Source organism: Squalius cephalus (assembly GCF_949319135.1).
Source record: "Squalius cephalus genome assembly, chromosome: 20".
Taxonomy (NCBI): Eukaryota; Metazoa; Chordata; class Actinopteri; order Cypriniformes; family Leuciscidae; genus Squalius; species Squalius cephalus.
This window is the reverse complement of record NC_137141.1, coordinates 27,529,748-27,544,891: the sequence shown is the minus strand read 5'-3', so window position 1 is coordinate 27,544,891 and position 15,144 is coordinate 27,529,748. Positions and strand designations below refer to the sequence as shown.

Below are 15,144 nucleotides of genomic sequence, written 5' to 3'. Positions count from 1 at the left end.
TTACTTGTTTGTTTATATCCATAATTAATTGATACCTGATTCCCTTACAAGAATTTTTGGCTAAAAAGTCACTGAATCGATTTCAAGTCACTGAATCGTTTCGGATCGTATCGTTCTAAATGAACCAATATCGTCCTTGAATCGTATCGACAACCACGAATCGCGATACGAATCGAATCGTTGTTAAAACGAATCGTTACACCCCTATTTATTTGGTAAGTAGCAGTGTAATAAGTGGAATATTGTATAATCAGCTTGGTATGGGGAATATTGTATAATCAGCAATGGGGTGGTGATGGCGCAGTGGATAAGACACATGCCTTTGGTGTGAGAGACCCGGGTTCGAATCCACTGTGCGACACCAATGTGTCCCTGAGCAAGACACTTAACCCCTAGTTGCTCCAGAGGCGTGCGACCTCTGACATATATAGCAATTGTAAGTCGCTTTGGATAAAAGCGTCAGCTAAATGAATAAATGTAAATGTAAATGTAATGGTAATTATCACAAAATAAACAACTTCAAGTTGATTAATTAGCAAATATTTCCAGATTGGGTGTATATTTCATTTATGTATTATTTAGAATTGATTTGATTGATCAAAAGAGCGCCCCCAGTAGGAGAATCAGTTTTCTCTCTGTAAGAAAAAGCTAATAATAGCCCATCAATAACAATGGCCTTTCTACTCAATTTAGCTTATTGCATTTAGGAAAGTCAGAGACAGTTTAAGCTACAATAATGGACTAAATTAAATGTTCTCATACTGTTTTTGTTGCAATATTCAAGTCACTATAAAGAAGCTGTAGAGCTAAATTGAACCTAATATCAAAATGTATATTTTAATATACATCCTATTTTAATATAATTGCATCAAGCTTGTAGCTTTGTCATTATAAAATGACTATACGTTTCATACACGTTTTGGAACAGTAGGTAGTACATATTATGACCCTATTTGAAACGTATCAAAACAGCTCTGAACATCTAAATAAGTGTTACATCAGAAAAAGAAGTTCACAATGCTTAAATGGTCCCACTTGTTACGTCTTGTGACGTGCGTTTTTCTTTAATGTGTTTCTGTGTTCTGGTGTTTTTTGTTTTCTTTGGTCCTTTATCTCTCCGTTGTTTGTGCAGATTACGGACACGTGCTGCTGATCCCGGACGAGCCCCCAATTGTTACGTTCCTAATTCACGGTCTAGGGTAAACTACAAACGAACAACATTTAGGGGAGACGTTGATGTACCCGTCTCCAGACCCAGAGTCAATAAAAACACCATAAATCACAGAAGACTTTAACATTTCATTTAATTCATTGACATTTTTTTTTTCTGAGGCCACTTTCTATGTCCAGAGAGAGAGAGATTGAGTATAAGTACCGACGCTTGCTGAAATGAAAAATTATTTTACAGACAAGTGCTTTTGGACTATACATTAGGGTTTTTCTTTTGACGCCCGGGCTGTAATGGAACGTGCTTGATGTCTCTGCCTGTACATTTTATTTGTACACAACCATTAGAAAACAATTTCACCTAAAGAGTTCATTAATATACAAACACAACCCAAAAACTAAATAGTTTAATTTAGTTGAAGGCTATCACTTGGCCAAAGTCTACCTGAATATTAGTCATGTACATGGCATCTTATGGGGGGGGGGATTGTTATTTCCTTTCCATTTACAAAAAGGCCCTTGACGTTCTGAACTCTTGCTTTAAGTGCACAATCGATTGCTCGTTTTTCACGTAAATCTCTGAAACTTCTATGAAGTCATAATGGCACATGACGGCTGAAGTCACTTGTGAAATTTTTTGCTTGGATCCTTGGCGTGATCAAGCAGCAGCTGACAAGGAGTAAACTGGTTCCCATAGACCTCCTCAAACCTTCTCATCTTCTCCACAAGTTTGTCTGCACCAAAGCAGTCCACAAACCTGAAGGGCCCTGCAATGACAATTCACATAATGAAAGGACTGAATGCTGATATACCTTAAAGGTGCAGTATGTAATATTGACAGCTAGTGGTTAAAATGGGTACTGCAGTCCAAATTAAAAATATTGGAGAGAGTCATTTTCCCTGCCATCTCCTCCTCAGACTCGACGGTTGCCAGATTGAGGAAACTCAACAGGAACGAGCGCAATTGGCAATGGAAGGCAATGAGTTAATGAGTTGATTTATACGAGTTTTAATATGCCTCTGGTCATAGAGCTTTTTAGATGGATGCCAAGGCTTTTTAGGTTGGGCAGAATCAATGATATCTGACCAAGTTCGTTTGCTGGCTTCCATGGCTGCAATACGCTGTGTTTTCCGCCAAATGGCAACCCAGGGGGTCGAAGTACTATAGAGTGCAACAGTTGGGTTCCGGAAGTTAAAACTCTATTCATTTTCTCTATAATGAAATCGATTTTGAACGATAACTTATAAACATTTAGAGACAGGCCTACTGTGCGGTTGTTAATCCATGGTATTTGCTTCTGCTGAAGCCGTCAGCCCACATTATTTCAGCTTATTTTTTTAAATAATCGTGTTTAACAGTGGCATCCGAACCCGTGATGCTCTACAGAAAATTACTCCAATCAGAGAGTCGAAAAAAGCAATGCGCTCTTTAGCTCCACCCACTCCCATGAAGCACATTGCGAATGAAGTAATCGAGACGATCTCCATATGCTCTCAAAATACTGAAATACTTGTATATAAATATGCATATTTTGCAATAAACTTAAAATATACTGTTTTTATACATATAATCAACGTTCGTAAATGAGTAGTTTTTTTATTTATTTAATTTTTAATTAAATTATTCTGTTCGCAATGCTTAATGGGATTGTAGTTCTTTCCCTTACTAGAGCCGTTATGTTCACAGTCTTGTACCTTTGTTTTATTTTGTTAGATTTTCAAAAACTTTTTTGCTTCAAATCAAAGTTTGTAATGTTGGGATTCACCTCGTAGCTGATTGACTTGGCTCATGTCTTATAACTCTCTAACGAAGACCATTTTAAAATCCCTATGGGAAAAACGAATAAAAAAAACAATAAAAAATTTTTTTGAACCAGCGCCTCTGAAAAAGGGGGAGGGCACTGTTGCACTCTATTGGGCAAATTGGCGGTGGGCGGGATCACGGTCCAAAACAAAAACAGGCATTCCGACACAGAATAACTGGCTGTAGCATTGTTTTTCACAGAAACAAGTATGTGAACTTAGAATGTTTCCTAAATATCTGCAAACATATTATGGTATCTTACAAATACATACAGTATAGCACCTTTAATCTGAAAAGGACAGTTTTTAAAGAAAAAATCCAAAGAATAAATCAAGATATTAGAATCTCACCTCCAAGGCAGGGTGGAAAGCCGAGACCGAACACTGCCCCAATGTCACCCTCCACTGGGCTGGCAAGGATGCCCTCTTGTAGACACAGAACAGCCTCATTCACAAATCGAGACACCAGCCTGTACTGTATATCTGAGTCTGAAGATCTGGGTGGAGCGACAGAAAGAAGCAGTGATGATTGAGCAGAAATACTGTTTGCTGGATGATAAACTATGCATTATCCTACTACAAAACAATAACACTGCATTTGTCCTGATGAGAAGTCATTTTACGAATTAAAATACATCTAACCTTAACAACAGTCTGAGCAACTTACACTGCAGCATTTTGCGCCAGCTTGAATGTTTCCAAAATCTCCAGAACTTCTGGGTTCACATCTCTGGTTTTAAGTCCTGGCTGGTAGATGTAGCAGCCCTTGCCCGACTTCCGGCCTAAATTGTGAATTGAGAAGAAATATTTTATGGCAATTATACTGAACATGTTAATGTCAATAAACCCAAAGAACAGAATTAATCAGGGTAGACGCCATACTGAATTGTCAGAGATCATGTCATTTTTTTGTCTACCGAAAGATGTTTTGTCAGCTGAACATTTGATGTTTTGTTAAACAACAGTTCAAATCATTTGAACATTTGTTTTCATTCCTGCAGGGTTCCTGCACATTTTTCATTTCAAAATAGATTTAGTAGATTTTTCTGACCATATTTAGCATAAATGGTTCAAACAACATTCATCTCAGCATTATATTTGGTCTATAGTACAGTCATCAGTATATACCATATAGGACAGTCATTAAATATCTTTATTTTCTAAGTCTAAGTCGCTTTCTCATTCACACGAATTACCCCACAGTTCCAGTGCAGCTGAACTCAGACCACCTCGGGTTCGTTCCCCAGCTTTCACATTGCCAATTTTTAATGCAACCCATGCCCTGGTTCTAATTAAACTGCCAGTGTGAAAGCACACTTACAGGTCAAGAATGAAACTTTTCATGCATGCTATCAAACAGGGTCTACTTTGAAAGGCTATGCATTCATCTGTACACATACGCGTCGAAACTGAAGTGTGCTTTTGCTTAAGCTAAAGAATGTACCTTTGAATCCTTTTTCCACCATGGTCTTCAAGACCTCAATATTTCCCCCTCCAAATCTGGAGCCGAAGGCCTTGCCGAGGTCTTCGGCCACATGAGCTGCCACATCAATGCCCACTTCATCAGCCAGGGTAGCAGCACCCACAGGGAAGCCAAAGCCTGTGGTCAGAGAGTCCAGCTTCTTGGGGTCAGTACCTTCCTGTATGTAGAGAACAGGTGTGTTTCTATGAAGAACATCACCATAGCCTGATTTTTGCACATAAGACTTTTACAACAGATGGGAACAAATTAATAATTCAAATAGAAACACACAAACCTGCAATACACGAACTGCCTCAGCTAACATGGGAGCTAAACATCTGGTTGTGTAGAATCCTGGTCCGTCCTGAAGACAAACATTGCAATTAGCCATTCCATCCCATATCTTTTAATGGATTGTAGATCTGGGGCCGTATTCACAAAGCATTTTATCTTACCACTAGGAGTACTCCTAAATCGCACTAAAAGATTTTAGCTAGGAGTTTTCTCTTAAAAGTTATTCACAACGCCTTTCAGACCTACTCTTAGTAAAGAAAAATGACAACTCCTAAACTAAGAGTGAGTCTTCGTTGCTATGGATGACGTCATTACTCATGCACGAGCTTGACTGAAGTGACCACCTTGATTGGCTGATGATTGTAACGCGGGAATGATTCCAAACACCTCCCCTACGATGATGATTGAGGTGACAGGTCTGAGAATGTGTGCACTACACAAGTAGTGCGAAGGACGGAAGATGATGAATAACTGAATAAATAGCCTAAATGAATAAAGAGTAAGGCAAAACAAATAGCCTAGTAGCCTAATGAAACATATGGATTGATGCAATATCTTTGCAACATTATTGAATTAATCTGTCACTATATGCCTCTGCCTACGTTTGCAAAGAGAAGAACATTTTAATTTGATTCACAATGAAACATTACAATTAGTTTACATGCAATGAGTAGCCTAGTTTTGGTTGTTGTTGGTGGCGTTATTGCATCCCTAGTTATGCCTACAATGCAAAATTGTTCCCTCGCGATTGGAAGCTCCTGTAGCCGCCGCATACGCATTTCAAAACATCGCAACGTGAAATGCCACAAAAAGCGGTTTGTGAATGGGTCTTGGTGAGTTAGGAGTCCTCTCGACTTCTTTTAAGCTGTCCCAGGCTTAGGTGCTACTTTTAGGGCTAAAATGCTTCGTGAATTACTCTTAGTCAAAAAAATTAGGAGTCCTAAAGTTACGAGTGACACGCCCATTATTTTAGGAGTTGCTCCTAAATTCGCCAGTTAGGAGCTACTTTTAGCCTTAAAATTCTTTGTGAATATGGCCCCTGTAAAACGTGTATTCTGGATTGATGGAAGAATATGCAGTGTCTCACCCCAACGACGATAATAACTTTGCCTTGCTTCAGGCCGACCGCCACCGCTGAGGCTGTTGTGTCCTTGGAGGTTTTATCAGTGGTGATGATCTCCAGTAGCTGCATCTTGTCAACTGGAGAAAAGTAGTGCATTCCAATTACCTGAAACAAAACACAATCACAAATTAGAGATAATCTCAAACTCTCTCACATGCTGGACAAGAAGTCATTCAAAGTTTCTTACCTTATCAGGTCGCTTGCTCACAGCTGCAATATCTTTGATTGGTAAAGCAGATGTGTTGGTAGCAAATATACAATGTGGAGGAATCACCTGCAATGACAAAATATGTTATCATCAAAAGTTTTTTATTTATGTAAGAGAGTTTGAAATCTTGATCTTGTTTAATATTAACTTACTGCTTCAACTTCTTTTAGGACTTTGTGTTTGATGCTCAGATCCTCAAAAACGGCTTCAATGACCATGTCGGCTTTATTAAAGCCGTTGTAGTCTAGCTGTCCCGTTAGGTTGGACAGAAAACTGTCCCTTTCGAATGATGTTATGCTCTTCTTCTTAGTTTTGTCATTTAGCCTGAAAAATTTTTTTGGAATTAAAATAAAAAAGTAAAAAAATATATAAAAATACCACCATTTTTTTCAAATACAATACATACAAATAAATAATATGGGGAAAAACATCAAAGCAGCTTTAACTTTGGTTACGGGTTTGATCTACTTGTCATTTTGAATCTATTATTTCAGGGCACATTTACATGACAACGATGTACTAAAAATGGAAACGTTTTTCCTTTGCGTTTTTTGCGTACAGATGACAGCATTGTCAAAATGATCCCCGTTCACACAGATCCACAAAAACGCTGTATTCTGTTTCGATGTCACTTTGTAAAGAAACACTACGTACGCGCCTATAGACTGAACATGTAATTCGCATTTGCATGACGTCACCATTTTCACAAATTTGCGTTTTTTTAGTTTACACAGAGACAATAACGGTCTCGTTTTTGAAAAGTTGCATTTTGAAACCTGTTTTCTGAAGTTTGCATTTCATTTTCAGGCCCTCAAAACGCCATTGTTGTATAAATGAACGGCCAAAACGCATTAAAAAGTTTCCCAATTTTAGTTGAAAACAGTGTCGTGTAAACGGTCCCTCAGATAGAGCTGCATGATTCTGGAAAAATTGAGAATCACAATGTTTCTGTTTAAAATAGAGATCACGATTCTCCCACAATTCTGAATAGACAACTAAACAAAATAACATGTAATTTATTTTAGTAGAGGTTCTGACAAAATTTTAATTGCTGCAGTCTATTTAAAAATGTTTAATTAATTTGAATGAATAAATAAAAAATAAATAATAAAACTGTTTGACAATGATTCAATGACTCAAAAAAGAATGCATTTGTATTATTACTAGATGAATCAGTATTTTTGAACAAATCTCTTGAATGAATGATTCAATTACAAATATTTTTTAACAGTCACTTGTCGCCACCTACTGGTGTAACTGATACAATCTTTATTTGACGAATCAATTTACTTTTAAAAGGTGATTTACTCTATTTTGATTGCTAGCGAATCGTCACACATCTCTAGTTCCAGTATATTTAATACTCACCCTTTATAGACCTGCTGCTCTCCACGACCGAGTCCCTCCAGTGTGGTGTCCTTAAGAATAATGTGAGCGCCTTTATCTACAGACACTTGAACAATGCCAGCACCCATCAAACCTGCTCCCAAGACAGCAAGTGTTCTAAAAATAGAAAATCAATATGCAAGATAAATTTACTATTCTACAGGAAATAGATGTAACACTTAAGTTGCTGCTTATAAATTGCAGTAACTGTAAATTTCCCTCAAACTTACATATAGTAATAGAAAAAGAAAATACATACTTTACTTCCTTTTCAGGGGTTCCGAATCGATTCTTTTTGCATGCGACCTGACCGTAGTAAAGGCCAATAAGTGCTTTACTCTCAGAGCTCATAGCTAACTTGCCAAAATTCTGTAAAGGAAATAAAAAGTGCATAATTAGATTATTATGCTACACGCATAACATTATCTTTCGCAGTTACCAAATATTATTAAATGAATATTAGCAGATAATTCAAAATGCTTTGTTTTTAAAAAATTTAAGTTGTAATTCCCCTGCAAAAAAATCACCAGATCAGAGATGCAAATGAGGATTTGAAGAGGATTTCAAAGTGTAGTCAAGTGGAATAATTCAGAACTAGATTGAGTGTTCAAAGGCTGCCCCCTAAAAGTCGTTCAAACATTAGTCGATGGGAAGAGCCTTGGGGGCCGTTTACGTAACTGAAAACATACAGAATCCGACAAATCTGCATAATGCTATAATGTCAATATGGAGCAAAATCTCTGAGGAATGTTTCCAGCACCTTGATGAATCTACGCTACGAAGACTAATAAAGTGGCCGGTAAGTGTATAATTAAGTGATTAAATTAATATGATAAACGTGCAACAAGTTGACTAATGGGTTAAATGATCAACTACGAGTCAACTGCAAAAATCTTAGCCTTAGTCTTATTGTACGATAATACAGTTTACACATTTTCAAAGCACCTGTGACTCAGCCAGGTAACCTGCAGTCAGACCCTGTTCAACACCAGCCTTCACACTCTGAAAGAGAAAACAAACAGGTATCAACTCAATATAAGCTATTTCTACTATGATATATGATAACTCCATTGAGCACAGAATCAAACCTCAATTATTTTCAGTGGTGCAGGGTACAGTCCCTTGGTCTGTGTCATGACCTTCTTCTCAACTGTATTGTAGATCTGTTGTCTCACAAACGGATAACTCATGATGTAGTCTTGAATTTCTGCAAGGAAAAAATTGTATATACTAATTAAAGCAATAAAGCAAAAGTATGCTATATATATATATATATACACTGATTAAGATGATAAATATAAATCTTGCAAAAGCCTAAATAACTTATGTCTAAATTTTGAATCTACAACCGTCTAGTAGTCGACCATTGCAAATACTCACTCTGCATCAAGCCCTTTTCTTTGGTAAGTGAGATTTTCTTGTTAGCAAGGCCTCTGGCTGCCTCCACAGCTACTTCCTCCAAGTATTCAATAGTCCTCTCCTCTGGACTCTTCAGTCCAGGTCCTGTTTTTATTGTTATTTTTAAGAAATTAATACTTTTATTTAGCAAGGATGCAATAAATTGTTTAAAAGTGACAAGACTTTTATGTTGTTACAAAAAAATATACATTTCAAATAAATTCTGTTCTTTTGAACACTTCTATTCATCAAAGAATCCTGATTTTTTACATATATACACACACACACAAATGCAATACAAAGAAAATGTTTTACCAAGAGTATCCACCAGCTGGTCAACCAGGCCCATTTTCTTGGCTTTATCTGGACGGATGTTCCTTCCTGTTAGCATCATATCAAAAGCACTGGGAAGACCAAGCTACATAAAAGCAAAGGTGTAAAAACAACCACACTTGAGTTGTGAAGATTCAATTAAAATAATAATTATGAAACGTGTCTGTGGCATATTACGGACCATTTTGGGCAGTCTCTGTGTTCCTCCAGCTCCAGGCAGAAGACCGAGCATGACCTCAGGGACGCCCAGGACCGTCTTCTTACTCTTGGTGGCTATTCTGTACTGACAGGCAATGGCAAACTACAAACACATAAAACACAATATCAATTTTGTATTGTCTGTAAAACTAAATGCACAATTTTTGTGTTGAATTTAGGCAAATGTATTGTTTAATTTATTGCATAGGTTATTGTTTGTATCAGTTTATAATAATCAGATATTTGTCTATATAAAGTTACAAAACGAATGCAAACACTTTCTTAAAGTGTGGTGTGTTATATAGCTGTTTGTGAATGTAAGGTCTGCAAAGTTTCAAAGATCAAAATGGATCTGAACTGCTTGAAAAGAGTCGCAAGTTATTCCAGTCTTTCTTCCTGTATGAACCTATGTAGGTTTATAACAAATTTTTATAATGGCAGCCTATGGTCTTCACTGGCTGCCCTCAAACAACGTTTATTTTGACATGCCCTCAAACACTGTAGTTGTTGCTGAGGCCTGGAAGAGTTTGGTTGGTATTGTCGACATTTCAGCTGTTTTGTGTGCTGCGAAAGCAAATCCACTTTGCATACACTGCCAAAGGAAGAGGACTCGGGGTTGAATTGGTATGGTAAAACCAACGCCATCGTTACTGTTCGTATTGTTTATCAAGCTTCCAGAGCAGAAATTTAGATATTGTAATGGGCGTTTGGTTTCCGACACACGCTGTAAGCGGTCGACCAATCACAACAGACTGGGCCGTCTGACCAATCAGAGCAGAGTAGACTCGAGGAAAGGAGGGGTTTAAAAAAAGACTCTCTTTTATCATGTAATTTCAGACACTGTGAGAAAAAAAGTAATGCTGCAAATGAATATGAGAAAATTAAAGTGATTTTTGACCTTAGATATATGTAAACCTATTGCAGGAGACCTTCAAAACAAAATTAGGAGCCTTTAAAATAGCATAATAGGGGCACTTTAAAATCACATCAGAAATGTTACAGTAATCCTATGCTCGCCCTGTGGGTGGGTGGATAAAAATGGTGACATATGAACATGAATGCAGTACCTCTAAGCCTCCACCAAGACACGATCCATTAATGGCAGCGACAATGGGCTTAGGAGATTTCTCAATCTTCTCAAACATCCTCTGGCCCTCCTGAGAAAGGCCAGTGACCTCCTCTGCAGTCTTACAGGCCTGAATCATGCTAAATACATGGTACAGAAAAATAAAAGGTAAGATATCAGCACTGTATTTGATAATGATCACCATAACCACCAATAATAAACACATTAGGAATTCTGGGTCACACTTTAGTTTAGGGTCAAATTCTCACTTTTAACTAATTATTAACTATGACTTTTGCCTCAAACTCCTAATTACTGCTTATTAATAGTTAGTAAGGTAGTTGTTAAGTTTAGGTATTGGGTGGATTAAGGGATATATAATATGGTCATGCAGAATAATGCATTAATATGTGCTTTATTTAGCACTAATAAACTGCCAGTATCCTAGTAATATGCATGGCATGCTAATAAGCAACTGGTTAATAGTGAGAACTGGACCCTAAAATAAAGTGTTCCCGAATTCTGATACTGACTTAATGTCTGCCCCTGCGATGAAGCTGCCGGGTTTGGATGAGATGAGAACAACACCCTGGACAGCATTGTTTCCCAAAATCTCATCCATAACTTCTGTCATCTCCCTTTGCATTTGAATAGACAGTGTGTTGACCTAGACATTGCAAAAAAAACACATTATGACATATTACGATATCATTTGAATGCATTAACGTGGCTGCAAAGACAACTATTACCTTTGCATTGGGATCATTCACACGGATCACAGCTACATCTCCCTTAACCTCATAGTTTACGTGTGTACGAGCTGAGGAAATATCGAAAAGACATGAAAATGAAAAAGCATGCAATACATTAAATAATTGATATCATAAAAAAAACATAACACACTATATATATATATACTTTATGAACTGAAATATTTTACCCATCATACAAGCAGCAACTTTAAAGGTCCGCCTGCTGACACCTTTATTAGGTGAAAAAAAAAGTTAATAGTGATGTGAAGGTAAAATCACAGAAATGGACTCAGAAATCATAGGCTAATACCTAATATAAAACGATCTCTAACCAGTGAGGGTCATATCAGGCTAAGTTGGAAGACAGACAGTGAAGATATATTACACACAGCAGAATGTAGACAGGCCTGTAGTAGAGGACATGACTCCAGAAGTACAGCCACAGATGAACTTTAACCTAGTTTCCTCTTAACCTACACTACAACCATAGTGATAATGTCATACACCTCTCAGTAATGATGAAAACATAATGAAATGAATGTAAAGGCTCTATGTAAACAAATCCGACATATTAGCCATAATTTAACTATAATACTTATAGATGCAGAGATGTATTAGCAGATATCATTAAACCAACCTCGATTAAACCAGTTTTCAACGGCAGAGACAACAACTCTGGCGTTAGCGATTATTAAAAACGTTAAATTCGTCTATATACCAAATATTTAATTAAAAAAATGTCTTCATGCATTATAAGATAATGACCGGCACTGGCAATCTTTTTTGAATGGGAACAACATGTCACTGCGTTAACTCTAAAGCTAATAAATTAAATTAAACTAAAACAGCATTTATAGACGTGCGCGTTTCGTTGCACGCGCAGTAAAGTAAAAAGCACGCGCGTGAAACTTAAAACAGTCACAAAACATTGATCACTGGACCTTGAGTTAATTAGCAGGTGAGCTAAGCTACTTCGGTGAAGTGTGACTGATGACTCTCCACAGTGGTTTATTTACGCAAGTGTTAAAGCGAAATGCAATAGGGATGTATAGTCATTTAAGGAAAGATTGTAGCGGTGTGAAGTACCTGGAAACAGTGTATATCTTCTGGTTGTGAGTCTGGAGAGGGAACCGAGGGCTCGTACGCCGGCCATGTTTGGAGGTCAATGTGTGTAATGACAGACAGCAAGCGGAAGACTGGAGGAGTGTCTCAGTATTTCACTTCTATACTGCCAGAGACCTGCTGAACACATCCTGAACACATCCAATCCACCGACTCTATATCATGACCGCATCAGATAATAATTCATTATATTGTGGGTTCTGTTGTTGTTGTGGGTTTAAAAAAAAAAAATTTCATTGATAAACCTTGAACCTCTGTTGTATTGTTTTTCAGTTAAACCTAGAAATAAGCAGACGAATAAAAACAATTAAATGTACTTGTATTAATTACATAAATTATATAGGCTATTTATAGAAGGATGAGTGGTTTGGGAATGGGTGGATATATTTCTAAAATGTATATATTTCTCTAAAATTGCCTAAAGCTTCTCAAATCATGCTGGATAACGGCAAAATAGAGACATATTTAGAAGTGTGTACATTTTTTATTGAACTTTTTTACTGAATTTGTTATGCTAAAAATATTATGTTGCATCAAATTAGACAAACTCGGCAACACAAGCATTTTGGACCCCTTTACATACAGTACATTATGTACAGCCAACCAGTTGGTTGCACTGCATTTTTTATTAGTTATTGTTTTTAAAATGCTCATATGTTAATTCATTCTTTTTTTTCGTTTTCATTTTAGTTTATTTTTCAAGTTAAATGATTAAAATAAGAAATAAAATAACTAAAAATGAACTAAAATAAGTTTAAGTTTTTTATATCTTATTTTATTTCAGTTAGCCAAACTTTTATTTTATTTGAAGTCAAATAAATTAACCATGATATGCAATCAGTTGCAATTCTATAAACATCACCATAGTCGTTTGTAAACCTGCAATGTGACATGCATCCACAAGATGGCAAACACGCAACAAAATCGTTTGCATTAAAGGGATAGTTCACCCAAAAATGAAGATTCTGTCATTAATTACTCACCCTCATGTCGTTCCAAACCCGACAGATTTGTGTTCCTCTTCGGAACACAAATGAAGATCTTTTTGATGAAATCTGTCCCTCCATTGACATACACAACTACCACTTTGACGCTTCAAAAAGTTCATGAAGAGCTTGTAAAACTAATCCATATAAATCGAGTGGTTTAGTCCAAATTTTCTAAAGAGACTCGATCGCTTGTGATGAAGAGATTTAATTAAGGCTTTACCACTCAATTCACAGACTGTATCCACCATAGACAGTGGTATCCACACACAAAAAAACTCACTGACTCTCCTGTTTCCACAAGTTAATATTCATGGTCGGGCTGCTATAGCCAAACTTTTGGTCACTCATGTCATGCCAATGCCAAATGTCAGTTTCATTGGCGCCAATTGTGCAAATATTGAGCTGTGGAAACATGTGAAACATGCATTGTTCACTGATGACAGTAATGAGTCCACCTTCACTATCTTTCCCACATCCATGTAAGTTACGGTGTGGTGAAGCCCCAAAGAGGCTTAACACCCGGACTGTTGCTGTCTAGAGTGAAGCACGAGGTGGATCAATAATGGTTTGGGCTGCAATATCATGGCATTCCCTACCATAGGGACTGTAGGGACTACCGAACCATTCTGGAGGACCATGTGCACCAATGGTTCAAACAATGTGTGTGTGTGTGTGTGTGTGTGTGTGTGTGTGTGTGTGTCTGTCTGTTTGTTTGTTTGTTTATTTGTTTGTTTGTTTGTGTGTGTGTGTGTGTGTGTGTGTGTGTGTGTGTGTGTCTGTCTGTCTGTCTGTTTGTTTGTTTGTTTGTTTGTTTGTTTGTGTGTGTGTGTGTGTGTGTGTCTGTCTGTGTATGTTGTATCAACAATTGGATAGACTGAATAGGTCTATTTGACCTGTGCAGTGTGTTTGTGTGTGTGTTTCTGTGTGTGTGTGTGTGTGTGTGTGTGTGTGTGTGTGTGTGTGTCTGTGTGTCTGTGTGTGTGTTTCTGTGTGTGTGTTGTATCAACCATTGGACAGTCTGAATATAGGTCTATTTGACCTGTGCAGTGTGTTTGTGTGTGTGTTTTTGACCTGTGCAGTGTGTTTCTGTGTGTGTTTCTGTGTGTGTGTGTGTGTGCGTGCATGCGTGTGTGTGTGTGTGTGTTTGTGTGTGTGTGTAAAATTAGGTAGAAAGTTAGGTAGCAGCAGAAAGTAAGATAGAACAGTTAGCCTATGTGTCTTAGCATGTAGATACAATGGGTTATACTACCGGTCACTATTGTTGCCGTTGACATGTTTGTGAGTGCTATGACCACATTAAAAAAAGTTGAGTAATTGCAAATGCATATATCAATACTAGACACCTTAAACATGATGTGTACCAAAAATCTATGTCCTATATGTTAACATACTTTACTAACATATTCTTTGGGAGCTTTCTTGCTGCCATCCTCTTCTCTTGGCGCAAACAGGAAGTAAACAGCTCTGGTCATGTGACAATTTACAGTAAACATGCGACATTGCACATATTTCATTGAGACCCTTTATTACTGTATTTCAATATCTGCTGGAAATGCATTGATAGATCATTTAGTAACATTTTTATAGCCTTAGAAATGAAACATTTTTTTACGGTCACTTTTGTGACCGGTGGGATTAAATGGGTGGCTCAAAGTCCCTCTGAACACTGTGAGGGACTTGTATCTGTCATTCCCAAGACAAATTCTGTACCTAAGTTCATATAACCAAAATATGACCAGCTTGTATGTTGTGTGTTAACTGGGAAGAAATATAAATAACAATACATTTCTGAACTATGTTCTGGCAGATTTTTATCTTAATATTTTGTTTTTGTGTGTTACAG

General features: G+C 37.2%; 1 protein-coding gene across 1 annotated transcript; it reads right to left on the bottom strand.

Annotated features, from left to right (window-relative positions):
- Positions 1 to 1,279: 1,279 nt before the first annotated feature.
- hadhab (hydroxyacyl-CoA dehydrogenase trifunctional multienzyme complex subunit alpha b) lies at positions 1,280 to 12,431 on the bottom strand. Its single transcript, XM_079852875.1, has 20 exons — positions 12,277 to 12,431; positions 11,379 to 11,420; positions 11,188 to 11,258; positions 10,972 to 11,105; positions 10,440 to 10,578; positions 9,356 to 9,475; positions 9,157 to 9,259; positions 8,824 to 8,946; positions 8,532 to 8,650; positions 8,389 to 8,445; positions 7,703 to 7,812; positions 7,426 to 7,560; positions 6,210 to 6,381; positions 6,037 to 6,123; positions 5,814 to 5,954; positions 4,728 to 4,796; positions 4,415 to 4,610; positions 3,638 to 3,752; positions 3,322 to 3,467; positions 1,280 to 1,934 (listed from the first exon to the last, which is right to left on the bottom strand). Exons 1-20 carry the CDS (start codon positions 12,341 to 12,343, stop codon positions 1,789 to 1,791), a joined length of 2,292 nt encoding a protein of 763 aa, XP_079709001.1. The 5' UTR covers positions 12,344 to 12,431; the 3' UTR covers positions 1,280 to 1,788.
- Positions 12,432 to 15,144: the final 2,713 nt, after the last annotated feature.